The 25312-nt window shown below is 43.7% G+C and overlaps 1 protein-coding gene across 4 annotated transcripts in view; it reads left to right on the top strand.

Moving 5' to 3' along the window:
- Positions 1 to 25312, top strand: part of agbl1 (AGBL carboxypeptidase 1) — a 91975-nt gene that overhangs the window by 30419 nt on the left and 36244 nt on the right. For 3 of the 4 annotated variants that reach the window (XM_026174781.1, XM_026174779.1, XM_026174780.1), the window contains exon 8: positions 22190 to 22398. In XM_026174781.1, the coding sequence (XP_026030566.1) occupies positions 22190 to 22398 (209 nt within the window). Of the gene's footprint in view, positions 1 to 12982; positions 13083 to 22189; positions 22399 to 25312 lie in introns of those variants that run through there. The other variant, XM_026174782.1, reaches the window with a different exon arrangement.

Genomic DNA, 25312 nt, shown 5'->3' with positions numbered 1-25312 from the left:
GGCATTTAGTGCAATGAAAATAGATTTAAATAGATATTGCATTTTTTTATGTACTATAGAACTTAACAGGTGGGGATCAGGCTAATATAAACTACTGCTTTCACAAAATAAAAAATAGGGCACTAACAAGAGCTGCATGCTTGCTTGAGTTTAAGCTGGTTGACAAAAATGTAAGGCTTATACATTGGGGCAGTTTAGAACACAGCTCTCATATCTGTGGCTTCAAGGTGGAAGAGCCTAAGAGGAAGAGCTTTCCACATGATTCCAAGATAGTGTTTAAGTTATAACTACAGAAGGAATAAGCTAATGCATGATACTGTGCACAAGAACAGAGTCTGCAGAGAGGGATCAAGACAGGCCCATGAATGAGGGTTTAAAATGTTTGGTTAATTGTCACAAATTGACAAAACTTCCAGGAACCATTAAGCAGTTCATTTAAATGCATAAATACAGATGAACAGAACTGCAATTCAACGTTATTACATTTCAGAAGTTATTGTCATTAAAATCTTCTAATCGACAGTTTTGACATATGATCTGTTACTGACATGATCTGAATTTGTTGTTGGTGGCTTTTGGAGGTGTAATAAAAGTATATGTGCATTGCGCAGTGTCATTTTAAAAACTGGAGGTGAAGACTGAATTTACTCTCTCAGCTGTCAAGCTTTTGCTACTATAGTCAAAATTACATTACAAAAAACATTGGAAGTGCAGCTTAAAATTGAAGAAACAGTTTAATGTTTTATTTAAATTGTTTTCAATAAAATGTAGACAAAATAGATTAAAATTTGACAAGGGGTGGACCTCATCGACCCCTTTCATAAAGATGGGAACCACCACCCTGGTCGGCCAATCCAGGGGTACTGCCCCTGATCTCTATGCAACATTGTAGAAGCGTGTCAACCAAGACAGCCCTACTAGGACTCCTTCTTCAGTTTGGTGGCTCCCCTCACCTCTCCAAACATTTTTTTTACAAATAAATAACTGAAAAGTGGGGTGTGCGTAATTATTCAGCCCCCTGAGTCAATACTTTGTAGAACCACCTTTTGCTGCAATTACAGCTGCCAGTCTTTTAGGGTATGTCTCTACCTTTCCATTGTTGCCCTGGCTTTATGTTTAGGGTCGTTGTCCTGCTGGAAGGTGAACCTCCGCCCCAGTCTCAAGTCTTTTGCAGACTCCAAGAGGTTTTCTTCCAAGATTGCCCTGTATTTGGTTCCATCCATCCGTTTGCTGTGTCCCCCACATGGCTTGTGGCAAACTGCAAATGGGACTTCTTATGGTTTTCTGTTAACAATGGCTTTCTTCTTGCCACTCTTCCATAAAGGCCAACTTTGTGCCGTACACGACTAGTAGTTGTCCTATGGACAGATTCCCCCACCTGAGCTGTAGATCTCTGCAGCTCGTCCAGAGTCACCATGGGCCTCTTGGCTGCATTTCTGATCAGCGCTCTCCTTGTTCGGCCTGTGAGTTTAGGTGGACGGCCTTGTCTTGGTAGGTTTACAGTTGTGCCATACTCCTTCCATTTCTGAATGATCGCTTGAACAGTGCTCCGTGGGATGTTCAAGGCTTGGGAAATCTTTCTGTAGCTTAAACCTGCTTTAAATTTCTCAATAACCTTATCCCTGACCTGTCTGGTGTGTTCTTTGGACTTCATGGTGTTGTTGCTCCCAATATTCTCTTAGACAACGGTCGTGTCCAAATTCATGGGCTGCATCCTCCTGGGGACCCAGCCTTCGCGGTCTACGTGGGCCGGGTCCTCAGAAGGTCGGGTAGGCCGGAAGTAAACGGCTGTGGAATTGGACGGTCTAGCCTTCTGATTAGCGTCACCGCTATCTCGGTGGAGTTTAATAAACTCAGCCGTCTGCTCCTTTCTATCTAAAATATAACAGGACACTGGCGTAAATTCTCGACCGTCTCACACTTCCGTTTAATCAGTTTTCTGTTTGACGTTTATTCAGCTGTGTGAAAACCAAGGAGGAGGGGGATTAATAAAGTTTTATTTTATCTAATCTAATCTAATAACTTTAATCTCAGCCAAACCGATTTACTCACAAAAACAAAAAAACAAAAACAAAAAAACACTGAAAAAAGCCCAACAATAACATTTTTAGGTTGTCTAAGTGAATTATATATCACGTTTAACCTGAGTAGCGAAAGTCTGCGGTGATCTGAAAATGATGTGCTGGGAGTTGTGCCGTTCTCAGCGGCTTCAGTAACCCTCGAGCTCTCGGCTAGCTATCGAGCTGGTGGGTAACAGACGTCTCCGAAAACGTCGAACCACTTTTGCAAATATGCAATGTCTTGATAAACCGAGCAGATATTTGAAGTTTACACACCCACATTCTCGCCTGAAAATATGTTAAAAGTTTATTTTGTGACCCAGAACGATTAATAAGAGTAATTTTAAAACTTAGTAGCGGCCGCCATTGCTGGAAACTGGAGTTTGGCTGGGCCGCGCTACGAATTCTGGGATATGATAGGCCACGAAGGACACACCCGACCCATCCTTCAAATTCGGAGAAAAGGAGGACCCATTTGTCGGCTGCATTCGGAGGAGTCTACGAATTTGGACAGCCTTCGGTGCGTCGCTGTGACGTAATCGGTCTACAAATCCGTCCTCAGGAGGATGCAGCCCATGAATTTGGACACGACCAACCTCTGAGGCCGTCACAGAGCAGCTGTATTTGTACTGACATTAGATTACACACAGGTGCACTCTATTTAGTCATTAGCACTCATCAGGCAATGTCTATGGGCAACTGACTGCACTCAGACCAAAGGGAGCTGAATAATTACGCACACCCCACTTTTCAGTTATTTATATGTGAAACATGTTTGGAATCATGTATGATTTTCGTTCCACTTCTCACGTGTGCACCACTTTGTGTTGGTCTTTCACGTGGAATTCCAATAAAATTGATTCATGTTTCATTCATTAATGTTTCTTTTGGCTGCGTTTCAACTAGCCCCAGATTTATTAATAATATTTATGTGACAATGCAGTTCAAACTATACTACGGAATGACATGAAAGTAATGTGACAAGTAGTTACTTTCTCCAATGAGTAATTAAGTACTCTTTTTAAGTAATGCATTGCAAAATGTAATGCATGTTCTTCAGCAAATGAAAAACCAGACAAAAATATTCAAAATAATCAGCTCAGAATTCATCACTAATTTCCTTGCACAAAAAGGAGGTTTCATGGAAATTTTTGAAGCCTGTACAACCAGCTCCAATGGACCATCACCCATGAAACTCTAATTATGAAAGCCTTTTTAAAGCCTTGGAAAAAGAGAGCAGCAGACATATAGACACATTTTATGCTTGAGCTCAAAGAATACAAGATGCCCTACCATGTGTCGCAGGGGCGACATTTGCAGACAATTCACCTTAAAAGGTAAGTGTGTTGAAGCTAACATAATGTTATGAGCTACTGATGCACTTTTGCCAAGCTATGAAGGAAAAAGCGCTAGTGGTCATCTAAAGTAAACATAACCGATCTGAGAAGTAGCATTAACTTTACATGAGATATGAAAAACTGTAACGCAGTTTTTACAAAAAAAAACAGAACTTTATTTTTATATCTCTTATTCACGTCACAGTTAAGAAAACCTCAAATGACAGCAGCTCTTCTAAGTGATTCTAAGTAGTAACAGGAAAAAGAGGAAGCTACTGTAAAAATTGATAGGATTATGCACAGGATTATCAGTCTGTACTATTAAAGACCAGGATCATGTTCATATGATGGAAACAGAAGTTAGTAAGATGACTGTTCCATAGAAAAGCAAAGAAACCTGATAGACAAACATTATGAAGATGAAATACAAAACTTCAGAAAGAAATAACAAAAAGGTATACAAGTATGTAAACAAGAGAATATACACATGAAGACAAAATAATCCCCAAATGGAATTGACAGATTTTGACAAAATTTTCCAAAATTGTGTCAAAAACAAAATAAATCAATTTAGATTAGGGAAAAGGACAAGTATGTATGTGCTTCACTAACTGCACATTTTGTCATATTACAGTCCTATTCCAAAATGGATTAAATTCCTTTTTCACCTCAAAATTCTACACACAATACCCCTAAATTGGAAAGAGAAAAATGTTTGCTTGACATTTCTGCACACACACACACACACACACACACACACACACACACACACACACACACACACACACACACACACATATGTGTGTGGTTTGTGTTTGTGTTTTGTAAAACCTCTCCTCCTCCATCAGGTTGGAAGGGAAACACTAGTGCACAGCCATTTTCAGATCTCTCCAGAGATTTTCAATTGGGCTCAAGTCTGGGATCTGGCTGGGTCACTCAAAGACATTCACAGAATGGTCCCAAAGCCACTCCTTTGTTACGGTTGTGTGTTTAGGGTCATTTTCCTGTTGGAAGATGAACCTATGCCCCAGTCTGAGCTCTCAGGAGCAGGTTATCATCAAGGATGTCTCTGTACATTCCTGCATAAATTTCCCTTGACCCTGACAAGTCTCCCAGTTCTGGTTGGTGAAAAAAGACATACGCACAGCATGATGCTTCACTGTAGGGATGGTATTGGCCAGGTGACAATTGATGTCTGGTGCAGACATAATGCATGCCATTCAGGCCAAAGATTTCAATTCTTGTTTCATCAGACCAGATAATTTTGTTTCTCATGAACTGAGAACCCTTCAGCTGCCTTTTGGCTAGGCTGTTATGTGTCTTATGGCTTCTGTCTGGCCACACCATCATGGCCTGATTGGCAGAGTGCTGCAGGACAACCATTTTTATAGAGCAATGCTGGATCACTGTCAAAGTGACGATTCGGTTTTTGGTCACCTCCCTGACTAAGGCTCTTCTACTCTGATGGCTCAGATTGTTTGGATAGCCAGATCTAGGAAAAATCCTAGTGGCTTCCAACTTCTTGCATTTATGGTTGATGGAGGCCACTGGGCTCATGGAACTGTCAAAGCTGCAGACATTTTTCTGCATCCTTCCCCAGATCTGTGCTTTGCTAAAATTATTTTTAGAGCTCTACAGACATTTCCTTAAAAGTTATGGCTTACTTTGCTGTAGCTTCAGTACCTGAACAGCGATATATGCAATTTTCTCTGTAAGTGCAGCTGCCAATCAAAAATGATGTTGCGCATCAATTTAACAAATTAAAATCAAACTTATGATAAAGGAGACCCCTCAACATGATGAGAACAACTAATAATAATTGCTGAAACCATCTTTTGGAAAAATTTATCTCAGGAGAACTTTTACTTTGTCCCCGTTCCATCTTCTAATGTCGAGGGTGTGGGGTTTTTGAACAATACTGCAGCCAGACACCAGGGGGCGATAGAGACACTTTTGTGGAGTTGTTGGGTTTTCCATATTTTCTACACCAGTGGTTCTCAAACTAATGATGTGCGATACCACTGATTTCTTTTCCAATCCGATACCAAGTAAAATTCATGGTGGTATCGACAATACTGATCCGATACCGATACTTTGGAGTCACACAAACCACCTGCAACTCAACACCTCAAAGACTAAGGAACTGGTTGTGGACTTCGGGAGGTCCAGAGAAGGTCCACTGCCGGTTCAGATAGAGGGGGAGGAGGTGGAGGTGGTCAACAAGTACAAGTACCTCGGGCTGTGGGTGGACAATAAACTGGACTGGTCATGCAACACAGAGCACCTGTATAAAAAAGCCCAAAGCCGACTGTACTTCCTCAGGAGGCTGAGGTCTTTTAACATCTGCAGGAAGCTCCTGAGGATGTTTTACCAGTCGGTGGTTGCTGGAGTACTTTTCTATGCTGTGGTGTGCTGGGGGAGCAGCACAGCAAAGAAGGACTCATCCAGGCTGGAGAAACTGATCAGGAGGGCTAGCTCTGTGGTCGGCATGTCCTTCAGCCTGACGTACTGTGGTCTGTCGGTGAGGTAGTCGGAGATCCAAGCCACCAGGCAGGGGTCCACCTCCATCCTGTTCAGTTTTTCCTGAAGCATACAGGGCCGGATGGTATTAAAGGCACTGGAAAAGTCAAGAAACAGGATCCTGACCGTGCCTTTTCCCCCATCCAGGTGTGAGTGGGCTCTGTGTAGGAGGTACAGGATGGCATCCTCCACTCCGACACCCGCCTTGTATGCAAACTGTAGTGGGTCCTGGGCATGTTGTACCTGTGGTCGGAGGAGGTTGAGGAAGAGCCGCTCTAGAGTCTTCATAAGATGTGACGTCAGTGCCACCGGTCGGAAGTCATTCAGCTCATTGGGCCGGTTCTTTTTGCAGGATGTCTTCCATAGGGCGGGCACTCTCCCCAGTCGCAGACTGAGGTTGAAGACTCGTTGTAGCGGCTCCCCAAGTTCAGCAGCACACGCCTTTAGCATCCTAGGACACACCTTGTCTGGGCCTGCTGCCTTTCTGGGGCGAAGCTTCCTCAGTTGTCTCCTGACCTGATCCACTGTGACACTGGGAGATGTTTGGGAGGAGGGGAGGGGGGGAGATGTCTTGCTGCTGAGAGAGGGATTGGAGGAGGGGGGTGTCATGGTGTCAGGAAGGGGGGGAAGCGAGGGAGGTAGGAGAGTGGGGATTGGACTCTGTAGTGAGGGTGAGGGTGGGGGGGTTGTGGGCTGGTCAAACCTGTTGAAGAAGTTGTTAAGTTCGTTTGCCTTCTCCACAGTCCCCCCCACTGTGCTTTTCTTGGTGTTGTGGCCTGTGATGGTTTTCACACCATTCCAGACCTCCCTCATATTGTTCCTCTCCAACTTCTGCTCCACCTTCCTCCTGTAGGTGTCCTTTGCTTCCCTCAGGCAGCGTTTCACCTCCCGCTGTGCTGCTTTCATCTCCTCCTTCACTTTGCTCCTGAAAGCCTTCTTCTTCATGTTGAGGACAGCTTTGACTTCCTGTGTTACCCACGGTTTGTTATTAGGATAACACCGTACCGTCTTAGCAGGGGCGACTGTGTCCACACAAAAGTTGAGATAGTCTGTAAGACAGTGTGTCGCCCCCTCTATGTCCTCACCATGTGGGCTCAGGAGCACATCCCAGTCTGTGGTTGTAACGTGCGGTGGAGATGAAGCCAGCCGCGGAGGTGTGCAGGTGGATAGCGAATGAGCAACAGCTTCTGACTTTCCAAAAAGTACTCATTTATTTACAATATCAAAAATAAGTGCTACCTCTACCACACATTACTGAAGAGCACACTAGTCCGCGTACACACGGGAGCATCCATTACAGGAGGAGTGCGAAGAAGAACAAAAAAGGGGGTGACACCAGTCGTGAGACAGGAGGCGCCGCCATGTGGTGATACACTGCATTACGATAGCAACTGTTACATAGTCCCCCCTGGTGAGAAAAAGGCTGTCCTCAGCCATACACAGCTGGAAAAGCACACACCACACCTAACAGTACCCTATACATAGAGGTTACAGCTAAGATTAGTGCACACACAGGGCAAAAGACCATTTAAAAATGAAATTGGTGAAAATAAGACGAACATGTACAGTGGAAAATCAGTCTTCTTAGTTTTTTCACTTTTTCCTTTTTTTTGTTTTTAAAGTAAATGCCAAGAATGAACCTTAACGCACTAAAGAGCCATAAAACTGGATTAAGTAGAGCAAACAGAAACATCTACATATCATGACTCAAAGTAGCAATGCAACAAGACAGCATCAAACAGGTTTAACCAGAACATTTCACTTCAGATCAAGCCTGGTTGTGTGAAAATCATTAGTCCATCTTTTGTTGCTCCAGCCAGACATAACTCTGGGGCAACGTCTGAGCCTGAGATTGTAATGTCCACCAGCAGCTGGGTGCTGGACAGATCTGGGTGAAACACTCTCTGGAACAGCGCCCACACCAGAAGAAGAGTCAATGTCCAGTAAATCAAAGGGGAATGGCTCAGAGCCAATGTCAGTGTCTGCAGGGGGGCCAGGGTGGGCCTGAGAGTCAGAGTTCAGACCCTCTGCGGTCTCTCTCTCGGCAGGCGATGAAACAGAATGTTCTTTGGAAGTGAGAGAGTCCCAGGTATGGAACGGTTGCATGTTCACAACATGATAAACACCTGCATCCACACCGGAGTCCACCCAAGTGAGCCTGTAATTAACATCACTGAGTCTCTGAGATACACACAATGGTCCCTGAAACAGTGGTGCAAGTTTAGCAGTAAAGTTAGACTGAGCATTTGACCTGGGGTGTGTCTTAACTCTCACAAGGTCACCAACACGAAACGTGGCATGTCGATGTCTCAAGTCATAGTAATGTTTTTGTCTGTCATGGCTATAGTCCAAAGCTGCTTTGGCGTGGTCGTGAGCTTCCTGCAGGGAGGCTCTCAGAGTCTCAGGGTAAGGCACACCCGGTTCATCAACACCTGCTGTAGAAGGCTGAGTGATAAGGTCAAGCGGGGTGTCTAACTCACGACCATAAAGCATCATGGCAGGAGTCAAACCTGTACTGTCATGAGGGGCGGTGCGCAGAGCAAAGCAAATCTGAGGGAGAAACTTGTCCCATGATGTGTGCTTATCACCTACATAAGCGCGGATTGCAGTTTTCAGAGTCCGGTTGACGCGTTCAGTAGCATTTGTCTGAGGGTGATATGCCGTAGTGAGTCTGTGCACCGAGCCTAATGCAGAAACAACATGTTCAAAAAGCTCACTCACAAAAGGAGACCCTCTGTCAGAAATCAGGTAAGTGGGTGTACCATGTCTAGCAAAAATGTCAGTGACGAATTTACCAGCTGCTACCTGAGATGTAGCTTCTTTGACAGCACTGGCTTCAACCCATTTAGTCAAATAGTCAACAAACACGATCAAATAAGCATTACCAGTGGGGGTGCGGGGAAGTGGCCCAACAAAATCCACACCCACATACTCCCAGGGTTTCTGGGGGACAATGGGAACCATAAGACCGGCTGCTTTTTTTTGACTTGGCTTGGTGAGTTGGCACACTGAGCATGAAATCACATAGTGTTTCACATCAGCTGCCATTTTGGGCCAGAAAAACCTAAAACGCAGTCTAGCCAATGTCTTAGAAACACCCAAGTGACCTGCTGTGAGGTGGTCGTGGTAATAGTCCAGCAAGGTGCCTCTAATGGAAGTAGGGGCAAACAGTTTCAGCTCTTTCAAAGGGTGCAAAGCACATGTGGACTTGGGTTCTCTGTGATACAAAAGAGAGTCATACACAACATACTGTAACAAGGTGGCATTGTCCGAGCTGTTCAGAGAGTCTGCTTCAATGTCTCTGAGGAGTGGACCTGTGACATGATCGTCTAACTGCAGCGGTCTCAATTGTGAACGGTCAGCCAGAATGACGGGGGGCAGAGTACGAATGTCCAGGCTGCCCATAACAGCATGATCTGGTAAAAGATCAGTCGGCCTGTCACAGGTCAGAGGCAAAGGGTTGCGTGACAGTGCGTCGGGAACTTTGTTCTGTGCACCAGGTTTGTGCACTATTGTGAAATCAAAGTCCTGCAAATGAAGTGACCAGCGGGCGAGTCGGCCCGTTGGGTTTTGACGAGACATGAGCCACCTGAGACTGTTGTGGTCAGTGAAGATAGTAACATGAACACCTTCAACATACGGGCGGAAGTGTTCCAGAGCCCATATCACAGCGAGACACTCCTTCTCTGAAGTGCAGTAGGGGAGTTCAGCTTTGTGAAGGGAGCGACTAGCAAAAGCCACAACGTACTCACGACCCTTGTCATCCTTTTGCATCAACACTGCCCCAAGACCAATGTCACATGCATCGGCGTGAATGGAAAAGGGACGGTTGAAGTCTGGAAATGACAGGATCGGGGCTGATGTGACATGATCCTTCAAAGTGTCCATGGCCCTTCGACAGCTGTCGTCCCAGTGGAAAGCATTGTCCTTTCTGGTGATGGCGTGAAGAGGTTCGGCATGGCGGGCATAATTCTGAATGAAGCATCGATAATAGCCAGTTAAGCCAAGGAACTGACGGACGTGTTTCACTGAGGTTGGGGTATCAAACTCCTTAACCGCCTTTACTTTGTCTGGATCGGGCTTAACACCTGATGATGTGATGCGGTACCCGAGAAAGGTGAATTCATCGAGGCAGAATTGGCACTTTTTGAGCTTCAATGACAAGCCAGCAGCCTGGAGTCTGCCCAGCACCTCCTCAAGATCCACTAAGTGCTGTTCAAAGGTAGGTGAGGCGATAACAATGTCATCCAGGTAGACTGCGCACGTTTTGTAAATGAGGCCAGCAAGCACAGAGTTCATGAGTCTCTGAAAAGTTGCAGGTGCGTTGCAGAGCCCAAAGGGCAGCACCCAAAACTGGAAGAGACCGCAGTGAGAGATGAAGGCAGTTTTAGGCTTCGAGTCCTCTGCTACAGCAACCTGCCAATAGCCTCGCGCTAAGTCCAATGTCGAGACAAACTTTCCTCTTGCCAGAAAGTCCAAAGACTCATCTACACGAGGCAGGGGATAAGAGTCTTTTCGGGTAACTTGGTTGAGCCCTCGAAAGTCCACACAAAACCTTGGTTCCGTGGCCGCTCTATTTACAATGACTACAGGAGCTGCCCAAGGGCTTGTGGAAGGTTCAATGATGTTGTCCTTCAACATTTGTTGTACTTGTTCTTCAATCACACGTTTCTTAGCAGGTGACGTGCGATAGGGTGGGAGATTGACAGGTGTTGCATTGCCAGTCTCTATGGCGTGCTCAGTGAGAGCCGTTCGACCAAGTTGACCATCAAACAAGGAGCTAAACTTGCTGAGCAGATTGAGTAAAGCATCCTTGTTGTTCTCTGAGAGACTTGCTTCAGACAGTTTGGCTGTTAAGTCTGAGCGAACCAAGTCCAAAGACATCAGTGTTCCAGGTGAATGTGAGTAATCATTTTGAAGGTCCTCTTCATCGTCTGCGAGTGGGCAGGGGATGTCCTCAATGTAGACGGTTCTAGTGGGAATGTGAATAGAAACAGAAGCTCTTGCCATAAAATCCATTCCCAGAATGAAAGGAGAGGACAAATCTGGTATTATTGCAAAACGCTGGTAAAAGTTCTTGTTCATGAATCCAATATTGAGCCAAATAACACCGTCAGGGATACAGGGAGCATTATTGGCAAGGTTAACTGCAGGACCATTCCACTCACTTGTGTTTCTAGGTTGAGAGTCATTTACTTGAATGAGATCTGTTCGTACAGCCGAGAGGGAAGCACCCGTGTCGAGGGTAGCATCCACAGATGAAGCATTGAAGTTCACTTTCGTTCTTAGTGGGGTATTCCAGTGGATTTGTGAAAAATTGTCTTCCAAGTGTCCAAGACTGTGTCCACCCTGTAGTGAATCGGGCGTGTGAGGCTCCGTTAGTAACTGGGGGAAGGTTGGCCTCTCTGAAATGTCCTCCCCCCCTGTAGTTTCCCGACTGCCTGTATTGTGGCTGGGATGTGGTGCTGCTTAATTCCACCTTTTCATGGCCAGGGTCAGAGGGGCCAGGTGCCGGCAATGGCTGGACTGGGCCATGCCTAGCGGTGTTCGAGGCTCGTTGTGGCAAATGAGGTTGGGTGTTACAGTTTGGGCAGGTGCGTGTGGTGAACCCTGGCTGAGAGCATTTGAAGCAGTAAGGTTCAGGCTTATAGTTGTCTTTGCTACATAAAGCAGGCTGTGGTCTTTGTGGTCCAAGCACTGAGTGAAGCTCATGAGCACGTAGCAGCAGGTCCATTACAGAAGTGACATTAGCGCCATACAGGGCAACTCTGTATTTTTCAAGAGCATGTTTACTAATTAGGTCGATTCTGTCTTTTTCAGGTGGAGGACTCTTCAGTTTGTCAAACTCACTCAACATGTGGGCAACAAAGGTTGGGAGTGGTTCGTCCTGAGCCTGAACACGATCCAAAATTCCTCTCAGGGTGCGTTCTTGGTTGTCGGAGGGCAGAAAAACTGTCTTAAACAGTTGACAGAATTGAGCCCATGATGTGATGTGGGAGCTCAATGCCTTGAACCATTTCCCGGGCTCTTTTGCAAGAAAGTGTGGCAGTTCGTTTAGCAATTGCCCATCGGTTAGGTTCAATGAGGCTTTGTATGTGCCAACTGCATTTAACCAGTCCTCAGGTTGCACTTTGCCGTCCCCAGCATACACAGGAGGCTCCAGTTTTGCGTGATGTAAAGCTGCCGCAATCACTCTGGAAGTGCTGCTGAGCTCAAGTGAGTGAGATGGGAGAAAAGGATTTGTAGGTTGAAATGGGTTGCTGGGCAGGAACGGATTGGTACTGTTGGTGGGTTCAGTTTTGTCTCTCGCAGGAACATGAGGTGTCGATGTGGCCATTGGGAAAACAGGAGACTGTGGGACTGCAGGAGGGGGAGAGCTCCCCATTGTGAGTTGGTCCCACTGCCTTAGTAAACTCTGCTGTATGTTCAGTGAGTCACGTAAACAATCACTAAGCTTATTCACCTCAGTTCTTAACTCCACCACTTGTTGGCTAAGGCTAGGAGTCACATTTTCAACTATCTGGCACATAGGTAACGAGGTAAGTTCCATGTCTGAGTCAGAGTCGTCTGGGCAGTGTGCCATTGTGATTTCAAAAAAATTAAGCCGCTCCAGGGCACAGTGTAGTTACTGATATAGTAGTAAAAGAGTCAGATCAGACTAGAAAGACAAAAATGCAAAGATTAATTTTAAATCGTTTCGTTATACTGAGCCGAAGACCAGCACCAACGGTTGTAGTCGGCCAAGTTCTCACTTACACGTGCTACAGTCAGTCTCAGCAGAGGGAAAGGGGAATGGAAAGCCAGCAGAAATGTTCATGTCCAGGCTCTCCACAGAAGAATTAATCCTTAGAAGACGAAACCAACAGCACGTCCAAATAACAAATCCACGGAGTCCATTCGCGTCGCGGAGTCAGCTTCTCTCTTTTTCTTTCTCCCAAGCAGAGCAGCGGCACACCGCGGTATCCAGAAATTAGTCGGGTCCCACCTGAGCTGAGGCTGCGGCCATGGCTGGAGAAAACGTCCGCAAAACTTGGGGGATTTCCGAGACAGTTCACGTGCTAGAAGAGAAGAATCCTCGGCGGGATGCAAAAATCGTCTGAAGTCCAAGGGGAAAAAGTTCGGGCGCCAGTTGTAACGTGCGGTGGAGATGAAGCCAGCCGCGGAGGTGTGCAGGTGGATAGCGAATGAGCAACAGCTTCTGACTTTCCAAAAAGTACTCATTTATTTACAATATCAAAAATAAGTGCTACCTCTACCACACATTACTGAAGAGCACACTAGTCCGCGTACACACGGGAGCATCCATTACAGGAGGAGTGCGAAGAAGAACAAAAAAGGGAGTGACACCAGTCGTGAGACAGGAGGCGCCGCCATGTGGTGATACACTGCATTACGATAGCAACTGTTACAGGTGTCATAACAGTCCCTCAGAGCATCCTCCTATTAATTTTTTCTGGGGTCCATCTCCGGATGGAGCGCGTTGTGACCGGCTGCCTTTGGACGAGGGGTGTGTATTGTGGCTGTAGGTAAACCAGGTTGTGGTCTGACTTCCCTAGTGGGGGGAGGGGGGTGGCTCTGTATGTATCTCTCACATTAGCATACAGTAGGTCAATTGTCCTGTTGCTCCTTGTGGGACAATTCACAAACTGGTGAAAAGCAGCCAGAGTAGAGTCCAGTGTGGCATGGTTAAAGTCTCCAGATATAATAATGAAAGCCTCGGGGTTTTGTGTCTGAAGTCTTGCTGTGACTGTGTGTATTTTCTCACAGGCAGCTGTTGCGTCGGGGCCTGTGCTTCGTACCGCGCTAAGTGAGTTAGCTGGATTAGATTGTTGACGATTTCGCGTGATCCTGGATCGTTCGGTTCCCCGAAGCCCATCCGGGACTTGCTGTCATAGCAACAGAGCCGTAAGCGTAAACCTGCTGGGGAGCAGGTTTACTTTATGTAAACAGGATTAGATCGCGGCCACGCAGGTATGCCCGCGTCATTCATACGAAAGCAACAGCGATATTCCACCACTGTTTCACCATAAATAAATAACATCACTGTAACCAAAGATAATGCAGCACTTGATCCTTTTATTGATGTCACACAGATACATAAAGGTCATTCCCTAAAAAAGGGAAATGTACTATTAACATTCTATTACATGTATGTGATTATTACAGATGTAATTCATATTTCAGAGTAGTAATTGTAAATTACTTCGTGTAATCAAGATGAGAGACCACGGCTATAAAAGCGAAGGTGGATTTGGGAAGTCTGTCGCAGTCATATCCTGTCCGTTTACGCGAGCAACCCATTACGGAAGGTGCAAGATTGATAAGGAGAGTCCTCAGAATTCAGCGTATATTGCGGGACAGACAGGATCCTTTAGCTCAGCGCGACAGTGTGCTCATAGAGAGATATCGATTTTCCCGTGAGGGTATTATTCACTTAACCAACTTGTTGACGAGGGGGTGCAGGACCACCACCTGTCTTTTTTTTTGCTCTGCCCTTTTCTTGGTTGCTGTTATGAACAAACAAACAGAGTATTCCAGGGTCTCTTTCCAAGAGACGACAAGCAATATAAGTGATAAATATTACCATTCTGTAGAATATTCTTATATTTCACTTTTACTTGTTCCCATGTTCTAGTGGGTCCTGTTGTGGCTCTAATGTGAAAGGGGATATAATATAACATATTATAATATAATATAATGTAATATAATATTGGATAATATGGTGTGATATGATAAATCTACCCTACCGCCTACTGGTGTTGGCCAGAGGGGCCGATGGCGCAATATGGCAGCCTGGCTTCTGTCAGTCTGCCCCAGGGCAGCTGTGGCTACAACCGTAGCTGCCTCCACCAGTGTGTGAATGTGAGAGTGAATGAATAGTGGCATTGTAAAGCGCTTTGGGTGCCTTGAAAAGCGCTATATAAATCCACTCCATTATTATTGTTATTATTGAATTACTTACGAGTTTGATTTGTCAGCAACTTTCTGCCAGCCCTCTCTCCTTGCTTTTGCAGCCTTTGCAGTGTTCCCTTGCGTTTTAATTAAACTCTGAAACTCCTGAAATCCCTCACTCAAGAGTTCTTGCTCTGCTGCCGAAAAATACCGAGCGCGCTCCTTCGACATTTTCGCCGACCAATCAAAGGGTTGCCGATCAATGTTTCTACTATCGATGCGTAGCCCCTGTTGGGCCACCCAGTGATCTCACATTACTTCATCCAGCTATACTAATCGTCAACAACAGGTGTGTTCGGGGAACCGGAATAGCGAGCTCAGAGTTAGCGCGATGATTTGGTCTTGGATGTTTCATTTGATCTTGGATGTAGTAAGCGACGTACGAAGCACAGGGCCCGGCCCTCGGAGGGATGTAAACACACACACAGATCACATGACTGAACTCCCGAGGTAGATAATATGGCCGCAAGCTAACAGCTAGCAGCTCCAGGTCCGGACGGCATACCGAAACTTTAACGGAGACGTGTCCAGGGTTCACTGTCGGCCTCTGACGGTTTTTATTAACACTGTTTATTTTAAAGCCCAGTTTTTAAAACCTTACAATGTAACTACAGCCCAGCCCATGCAGCAGTATATTAATGACTAACCTCGTATTGTGATGAATTATCTCAGTTGTTCTCCTGACTGAAGTTTGGTCCGTTTACATCATCCCGACATGCGATTGCATTTGTCCCTAACCATCGGGAACTGTTATCGAGTGGAAAATAGTTAGTGTTCATGCTCAAGCTTCACTGTGCTAATGTGCTTATATTAAGCTAACCATAGCTGTGTAGCTAGCCACCACGCAGGACATCGTTTTATACCAGCTAGCCCAACTTCAGTAACCCTACAAACGTCACTGCTGTTTAGTTTCCATTTATGAAGTGATAACAGAGCTGTACGTTTTCATTTGTCAGAAATCCCTCAAGCAGAAAATGGTATATTATTTAATCATAAAAATTTTATTGGAGACTTCCCACGTACCACTAGAGGGAGCCCGTGTACCACAGTTTGAGAACCACTGTTCTACACGATCACATTGACATGGATATAGAATAGATCACAAATAACATGGCATGAGACAACTTGCTCACTAGTGAACAGCAAGAGCTTCTGCTGCCTTTTGCAATGGATACAGAAACTCTTCAGAATGACATTATATCTCTGGCGGTTCATTATCCTCTTTGGTCTGCTCAGCCACTTTGCCAACTTTTAAGGTCTTTATGGCAAGAACACTAGCCATCACAATTTTTCCACTCTTGTGCATAAAATGAAGGCTCCCTCTTTTTTGAACTTGAATTTGTGCTAAACACTTGTTGACATGACTGATGACACTATACAGGAACTGCTGAAACAGGAGTAAGAGTATGTGGTTCAATCCATTCAGTCACATTCACAAAGTGAGGATCAGTCTGAAGATAATGGACAAAGAATAGGAAGGAACCCTGACCCTAACCCAGTTATTAACAATTCAGATTACTACTGTAAGAAAATCCAAAACTGGTTATCTGTTACTGATGTTAAATAAATCTAATGATGTAATCTTTTGATGCCCAGTTTAATTTATGATGATGTACAATTGAGTTTTGTTAAATGTCTTACATTTCAAAGTAAGTTATGTCCAGTTCAATCCATTACAGTCAAATGGTTGTTGATATGAAGAAAATTAAAATAACAAAAAGCATAAAAGTGGATATTTCGCTGATTGATTTACAATTTGTAAGTAAAAAGGGCTTTTTCACATTTTTATTTAAAAGATACACACTGAAATGTTTTACAGTGAGACCAGACCCATGGCTTGGGTGACATCCGTAAAAAATTCAACCTGCAGTTGACAGAGAGGGAAGACGGTAAGATTTTTAGATTAGATTCAATACAATTTACTCAACTTCTTGTTCACTGATGAGATAAAAGCTGAACTTTTTGAAAGATTTGACTGTGTTACATTGACATTAAATTATCACAGTATTTCATGAAAAGAATATCGTACCAACAGTGAAACATGGTTGTGGTAGTGTGAGGGTCTGGAGCTGCTTTGCTGCTTCAGGACCTGGATGACTTTCTGTAATTGATAAACTATGAACTCTAATCCATCAGTCCATCAGTTCATGTCCTGAAGCAAGACGTTAATCTAAAACACACCAACTAGCCCACCTCTAAATGACTCAATAATAATAATAATAATAATAATAATTTTGGACAACAACAAGTCTTCCAATTCATGCTTGAAACCCCTCCACTGTGGCTGAATTAAGAAGAGTGGGCCCAAATTCCTTCTCAGTGATGTGAAAAATTAATTGGCAGTTATGACACTTGATGGTACCTCCTGCTTTAGATCCAGTTATCAACAGTATTATTCCCTTAATTTTTAAATCCGAATGAAAATTTAGAACAGTGTTCTGGCAAAACATCTTATTAAACTTATTAATTTATTTAACTTCAGCCAGGATAAGTCACTAGAAGCTAAAGACTGCCACTTCTACGACTAAAGTCATTTGACTACTGTTGCTGACAGAACAATCTGGTGGAGAGTTTGATGTGGATGTAGCTTTAAGTACTCCACGTACTGATAAAGTAACAGTCAGGTGCCAGCCAGCGTTCAGTGGGAAAGCAGAGTAGAGCCATATTTGTTCTTGATGGTAATGTTATGTGGCCCTCTTAAAGCTTTGCAGAAGGTAAGGTTTTATTATCTGTGAATAAAAACAGAAACCAAGACAGACAATACCTGTAACCAGGTCATTGATTTATTTCTCTATCTAATGAGTCAAGATGAAAACTAGACAGAAGAATAGTAACAGATTGCAGGTCTATGGCATTGTCATAACAGCACTGAAGGGTGATCTTTGCTAAATACCTCCCTGAGACAATGCATCAGGGGCTGATAAAAGGGTAGGAGGCTTTGCAGCTGGTGAGTCCCACTGATTGCTGAAATTCAGACTGGAAACAAGTATTATTCTCCTAAAACTAGAGTTAACTAGAGTTAATAAAGTAAGTGTGCACTTGCTTTTCTAAAGACGATAATGGCTCTACACAATCAAAGACCCTTTGCCTAATCAGAGAAATGAACCAGTGGAGTGATATATACAGTGCCCTTGATAATGTTTGGGACAGAAAAACATGTTTTGAAGTTTTGTCTTTGTAAACCACCACAGTAGATGTAAATCAACATGATTGAAGTGCAGACTTTCAGCTTTAATTGAAAGGGTTTTACAAAATCTTTGCATGAACTAACATCCACTCACATCCTGGGCCATTTGACCTCAGTAAATTACATGATAGGATTGGGCAAGGTTTCACAATGGGTCCACCTAAAACCTTGGCTGACTGTGACCCACACCTGTTTTCACACATTGGCTTGTGCGATTAGGTAGAGGGTGAATAGGGAGTCCATGACCCTCTTGTGGACACTTCCATAGGGCTTAAAATCTGGGACTTTCCACCAATTGCACTTAGAACTGAAGAAGCTTCTTGGATGAGAGGTGAAATGTCTTCAAGAAAACTTAAAGAAATCCAGACGCTTTTCTTTCCAAGCTCCTTAGACTACAATGACCTGGATGACTGAGAACCTTTACACACAACCCAGTGAGTTTTTTATGGGCAAATGCCCTGTATATGGGGTCAATGTCAGCTGAACCAGCTCAACCTAATGAAAAGTACATTTCAATAATGATTTCTATAATACTAGTTAACAGTAGTATTATGGACAGACATTACCATATCAAGTCCGTGTTCCTGTGTTCTGTTACTTTGTGTTTTATTTTGATAGTCTGTCGTCTCATGTGCATTATGCTCAGATTGGCTTCCCTTGTCTCATTCTTTAGATTCAGTTTAGCTGAGTGTATTTTCCCCGCGTGTTTCCACTTCCCAAATTACCCTCCTATGCATATCATATATTATGTCAGTGTTTCTTTGTCAAGGCATCTGTTTTCCTTCCCCAGTGTTTCTCAGCCCTAGTGAGGTTTTTAGTTTCTGCAGCTTTCAGTTCCTAGTCTAGCCTTTATCGATCTGCGGGATCGATAAAGGGACAAAAAAAAGGAAACAAAAAAAGTAAATGGCCACAATTTAGACTTTAATTACGTTATATTTTATAAGTGGTTTAGCAGCAACAGTAATGTGACGCAAAAGCAATTTGACAAACTTAAATGTTATTAAATATATGTATTGTTTTACAGTCAATGGCCACCTAATGTCTAGAACCCATGGAAACCAAATCTCTCTTGAGATGCTTTGCTCGTGGGCCTCTGTCTTCAGTTTTATATTCAGTAACTGAAACGTATGCTCTGTTCGGTTCAAGTGACTAAATTGGCAATTGGAGAATATTCTCTTTTCTTTCCTTGTCGTAAATGCCCTTCATTTGTATTCATGATGGCATTTTTGATTGAAGACTTTTTCAGTGATATACTGTACCTGTCTCCTGAAAACTGTTCTTGGTTTTCCAACATGATGTGAAAGGTGTTCTCTTAATCAATGAAAGATTTGTAATGATCTACTTTATTTTTCAGGCCATTTTAGGCCAAAAACTCACATTTGCCTAAGAAGCAAAGGAGCAGCTGAAGGTTGCTTTCACCTTGGTTGTCTTTCAGGGATTATGTTGGTGAGCTGTTTAGTCTGTTGGCAATTCACTCTATTTCAATTTCTTGTCTTGTCTTGTTAGACTCACATTGAAAATTCCAGCCTGCTAATTCCAAGTTCAACAGTAAACGATTCCAGATATTTAATCAAAATGTTTGCAGTTAATGGACTATCTGTTAAAAATCACAGAATTAAACCTGGAAGTGTGCAGTTCAATCGCATGTTGATCTTTTTTTCAAATCCACTGTAGTGTAAACACAATGAAGCACACAAAAGAAATGACACAGAAAAAGTATTTAAAATCTATTTAATATTTCGTGCAAAAATTCCAAGACATCTCTTGTGTAGATAAACTCGTAACAAGCATTTCTCATGTGTGATTTTGGCACATTTTTCCACACAAAACAACGAGTCTTCCAATCCTGAAAGTTCTGTGGGCTCCTTCTATGAACTCCAATTCTTAGCTTTAATCCTTTGCATAGATTTTCAACTGGATTCAGGTCAGATGATTGGCTGGGCCATTCTAGCAGCTTTCTTTCCCCTTTCCCTGAGACCAATGGAGAGTTTCCTTGTGTGTTTGGGATCATTATCTTGCTGGAACGTCCACACTCGTTTCATTTTAATCATCCTGGAAGATGGCAGCAGATTTCTAATCAAGAATGTCTCCCTACATTTTTCCTTTCATCCTTCATTCAATTGTACGAAGTAAACCAGTGCTGTATGTTGAAAAATGACCCCATGATTTTCCCACCTCCAAACGTCACTGTTGGTATGGTGTTTTTGGGGTGATGTGCAGTGCCTTTTGACCTTTGAGCTACAAACATGGCGCATTTTATGGCATCCAAACAGTTCAATTTTGGTCTCATCTGACCAGACTATATTCTTCCAGTATTTCACAGGCTTGTCTAAATGTTGTTCGGTTGTTCGCAGCATCCTTTTTCATCAGCTGTGGAGTCTTGCATGGTGAGTGTATATACAGGTCATGGTGGTTGAGTGCATTACTTATTTTTTTTCCTCTGAAACAATTGTACCTGCTGCATCCAGGTCTTGCTGTAGCTCTTGGACAAGTTTTCTGAAAAGTCTTTTCACTCCTCTGTCTGACATCCTGTGGTGAACACCTGGCTGTGGCCGGTTTATGTTGAAATGATCTTTCCACTTCTGGATTTTGGCCCCAACAGTTTCTCACTGGAACCTTCAGTAGTTCAGAAATGGTTCTGTAACCAATGCAATCAATAAGGTTTTAAAGACCTTAAGAGTATTCCTCTACTTGTATTCCTTTGTAATATTTCTTTTATCCTTAATTGAACTCTATTTTTCTGTAATTCAGATTTATGTATTTCCCTTTCCTGTCTATATTTCCCACATTCTAACATGTTCAAACCTTTCCTCTTGTCCACAAAATTCACAATTCCCTGTTGTGTGACACCTTGGTAATAGGTGGCAGGATTGCTTTTTAATTACTGATAGATTTCAGCTGGTGTCATGGCTTTTCATGCCTTTTTGCACCTTTGTTTCATCATGTGTTCAATACCTTTTCCCTGTGTCATTTCTCATTATTACACATTTGAATTTACGAAATTTATGGATTAATTTTATATCATTTGGAGCAATGCTTATTTATCTGCTGTGTGTGTGGATTTGGTTTGTCAAGATGTGATATGTGCACTTCAGAAAGATGCAGAGAAGGACCGAGTGACATTCTGAATGGCATCTTAAATATTCTGGATTTTCTTGTAACCTGGAGAATGATGCACTTACTAGATGACTGACCCAAAAATATGCAAGTGTGCGGTTTGTGATGACACTGACAGATAAATATTTTTTAAAAGGCTTAAAGTTTGTGTAAGTTTATTTTCCTGATTTTCAAGCAGGTTCAGTAGTCAGATTTGGGGTTCAGATTGGGACCCACAGTGTGGAGACTGAAATCAGCCAATACCTCAGTTCAGCAAGTGTCATTGTTTGCATCTGTGTAAGTCGCTGTAACTAACTGAACTTGAGCAGTGACCTTTTAGACAGTCACTGCCCTGCCAGAGACCCTGATGGCTTGCAGTTTTTTTGTGTGATTTATTTTACATAAAGAAAAATGTCCATGTTTCCACCCAATTTTATCTGCTTATCCACTTCAGGGGTGCTGTAGCTTATTCCAGCTGTCACAGGGTGAAAGGAAGGTTTCGTCAGTCGGAATCCAAACAGTTTTCCTCCAAGTCTAAATTGTTCAGACAAAATATTTAGGCTAATGTTTACAGTATTTCAGTGCTTCAGCATTTAACAGAGTATAGAAGCATTCACACCAGCAGCATTTAATATATATATATTTGAAATAGTTAAAATTGTAAGATGAAATATTTTACTTAATATTGAATCATTTGGGTCTACATGTCTACTTCTGAGGAATGCAGTCGTCTTGTTAAACAATGTAAGAACTGCAAAAAACACAGCACTATGTGAAAAGTGGATTTTCTTGTTTGTTGGTTTGTTTTGATTGCTAAAAGTGAACAAAGTTACACACTAATGAGATTAGAAATAGTTCAGACTATTCAAAGGGCATTCTCACTTTTCTAGTTTATCTGGAATACATAGATGCATTTCTGCACTGCTTCCAGTCAGTTATTACTGAACTAATATAGTATATATTAAGAAAAAATGATCCAAAATGTTAATGTACTTATGTCCTTTCCTGCTTTTTTTTTGTCTGTTTCTCCTTCACAGAGGCAAATGTTTGTTCTGCGGTATCTAAAGGATACATCTCTGGCTTCTTGTGGCTTTATGAGGACTGGCATAGCAAAGATAACCAAGATGTTGCCATAGCAATCCGTCATGCGCTCCTGTGCTGCCTCCTTAAGGCCACTGACAGCACTGCAGGCAGGCAGGCTTTTCTATCCCAGGGAGGTATCAGACTCCTATATCAAACTGCACAGGTGAGTTCAAATTGTTTCTAGGTGAAGTTAATCTGACTTCATGAGGTAGAAACCAAATGCCTGTGTGCCAGTATAGTCCTTTTTCCATTAGTACCTACTTAAATCGACTCGACTCGGCTGTATTTGATCAACCTAATCTAAATGCATTTATCATGCTAAATTGCAAAGATTTTTAAGTTTTTGTTGAAGGGTGTGTCCATGGTGCCAAAGTGAATATCGATGATGTTTAGCATCAGGAGATACAACTTTATTGGCAATAAACACAACACTTTGATTGGATCAATATGTGATCCTCATATTTAATTTGTATGTTGACTAAGTTTTTTAACCCTTGGCTGTAAAAGGGTATTGTTGACACCCTGCTAGGTAGGCAGGCAGGTGGATAATGTGGACACCCAAGTTTGTGAATGCAAGAGCAAATTAATGGATTTCTTGATACCATAGGTGTAGCTACTAAAAATCACGGACTAGTTTGAATCTCTGTGTCCTAGACATCAAGGTCAGGGGTCAGAGGTCACCTTTCCGAAAAAAGATTTTCTGAAAATCTTGCATCTGAGGGGTACCCCTGGCCACTGCCAGTAATTTTATATTTATTTTATATATCAGAACAGCAGGGCTGAACGTGCATTCAGCCAAGTCAATGACTACAATTAAAATGTTTTTTTTTTACCACTCAGTGTGCTAAATCAACAGATTAACAATTTCCTGCTGCATTAATACTGTCCTTTTAAAAACCAGGTTGCATTTTACTGCTACTTGTCTTATGTTCTCTGCAGTTATATAAATGCAGACAATATATATATATATATATATATATATATATATATATACACACACACACACACACACACACACACACACACACACACACACACACACACACACACACACACACACACACATAAATACAGAGACAAATATAAATAAAATATACGAAGGGGATAAATAGAATAAATAGGAATAAAAAATAAATAAAAATACAAGTGAATTGCACATTTCAAGTATTGAGTCTATTGCACTGTTGACTATTTACAAAAAGTATTGCACAAGGTATTGTACAGTGAGGTGAAGAGGCACTACAGCTTAGTTGTTGCCCCCTCCTTTGTCCTCCTGTTTCCCCTCCCTCTCCCCTCCAGAGAGGAGTTAAACAGTCTGATGGCGTGTGGGACAAAGGCGTTTTTAAGTCTGTTAGTTCTTGTCTTGGGGAGAAGCAACCTGTCACTGAACAGACTCTTCTGGTTGTTAATGGCCGTGTGCAGAGGATGCCCAGCATTGTTCATAATGTCCAGCAGTTTCTTTAATGTCCTTTTTTCTGCCACTGTCACCAGAGTGTCCAGCTTCATGCCGACCACAGAGCTAGCCCTCCTGATCAGTTTCTCCAGCCTGGATGAGTCCCTCTTTGCTGTGCTGCTCCCCCAGCACACCACAGCATAGAAAAGTACTCCAGCAACCACCGACTGGTAAAACATCCTCAGGAGCTTCCTGCAGATGTTAAAAGACCTCAGCCTCCTGAGGAAGTACAGTCGGCTTTGGGCTTTTTTATACAGGTGCTCTGTGTTGCATGACCAGTCCAGTTTATTGTCCACCCACAGCACGAGGTACTTGTACTTGTTGACCACCTCCACCTCCTCCCCCTCTATCTGAACCGGCAGTGGACCTTCTCTGGACCTCCCGAAGTACACAACCAGTTCCTTAGTCTTTGAGGTGTTGAGTTGCAGGTGGTTTGTGTGACTCCATGCGACAAAGTTCCTCACCAGACTTCTGTACTCCTCTTCCTGATCATCCCAGATACACCCCATGATGGCCGTGTCATCTGCAAACTTCTGAATATGGCATAATTCAGAGTTGTAGCAGAAGTCAGAGGTGTACAGGGTGAAGAGAAGAGGGGACAGCACAGTTCCCTGTGGTGCTCCTGTGCTGCTGACCACTGTGTCAGACGTGATGTCCTTCAGCCTGACGTACTGTGGCCTGTCGGTGAGGTAGTCGGAGATCCAAGCCACCAGGCAGGGGTCCACCTCCATCCTGTTCAGTTTTTCCTGAAGCATACAGGGCCGGATGGTATTAAAGGCACTGGAAAAGTCAAGAAACAGGATCCTGACCGTGCCTTTTCCCCCATCCAGGTGTGAGTGGGCTCTGTGTAGGAGGTACAGGATGGCATCCTCCACTCCGACACCCGCCTTGTATGCAAACTGTAGTGGGTCCTGGGCATGTTGTACCTGTGGTCGGAGGAGGTTGAGGAAGAGCCGCTCTAGAGTCTTCATAAGATGTGACGTCAGTGCCACCGGTCGGAAGTCATTCAGCTCATTGGGCCGGTTCTTTTTGGTGACCGGGACGATGCAGGATGTCTTCCATAGGGCGGGCACTCTCCCCAGTCGCAGACTGAGGTTGAAGACTCGTTGTAGCGGCTCCCCAAGTTCAGCAGCACACGCCTTTAGCATCCTAGGACACACCTTGTCTGGGCCTGCTGCCTTTCTGGGGCGAAGCTTCCTCAGTTGTCTCCTGACCTGATCCACTGTGACACTGGGAGATGTTTGGGAGGAGGGGAGGGGGGGAGATGTCTTGCTGCTGAGAGAGGGATTGGAGGAGGGGGGTGTCATGGTGTCAGGAAGGGGGGGAAGCGAGGGAGGCAGGAGAGTGGGGAGAGGACTCTGTAGTGAAGGTGAGGGTGAGGGTGGGGGGGTTGTGGGCTGGTCAAACCTGTTGAAGAAGTTGTTAAGTTCGTTTGCCTTCTCCACAGTCCCCCCCGCTGTGCTTTTCTTGGTGTTGTGGCCTGTGATGGTTTTCACACCATTCCAGACCTCCCTCATATTGTTCCTCTCCAACTTCTGCTTCACCTTCCTCCTGTAGGTGTCCTTTGCTTCCCTCAGGCAGCGTTTCACCTCCCGCTGTGCTGCTTTCATCTCCTCCTTCACTT

The sequence above is a fragment of the Astatotilapia calliptera genome, chromosome 7, assembly GCF_900246225.1.
Source record: "Astatotilapia calliptera chromosome 7, fAstCal1.2, whole genome shotgun sequence".
Classification (NCBI taxonomy): Eukaryota; Metazoa; Chordata; class Actinopteri; order Cichliformes; family Cichlidae; genus Astatotilapia; species Astatotilapia calliptera.
This window is presented reverse-complemented; position numbering and strand designations above follow the sequence as displayed.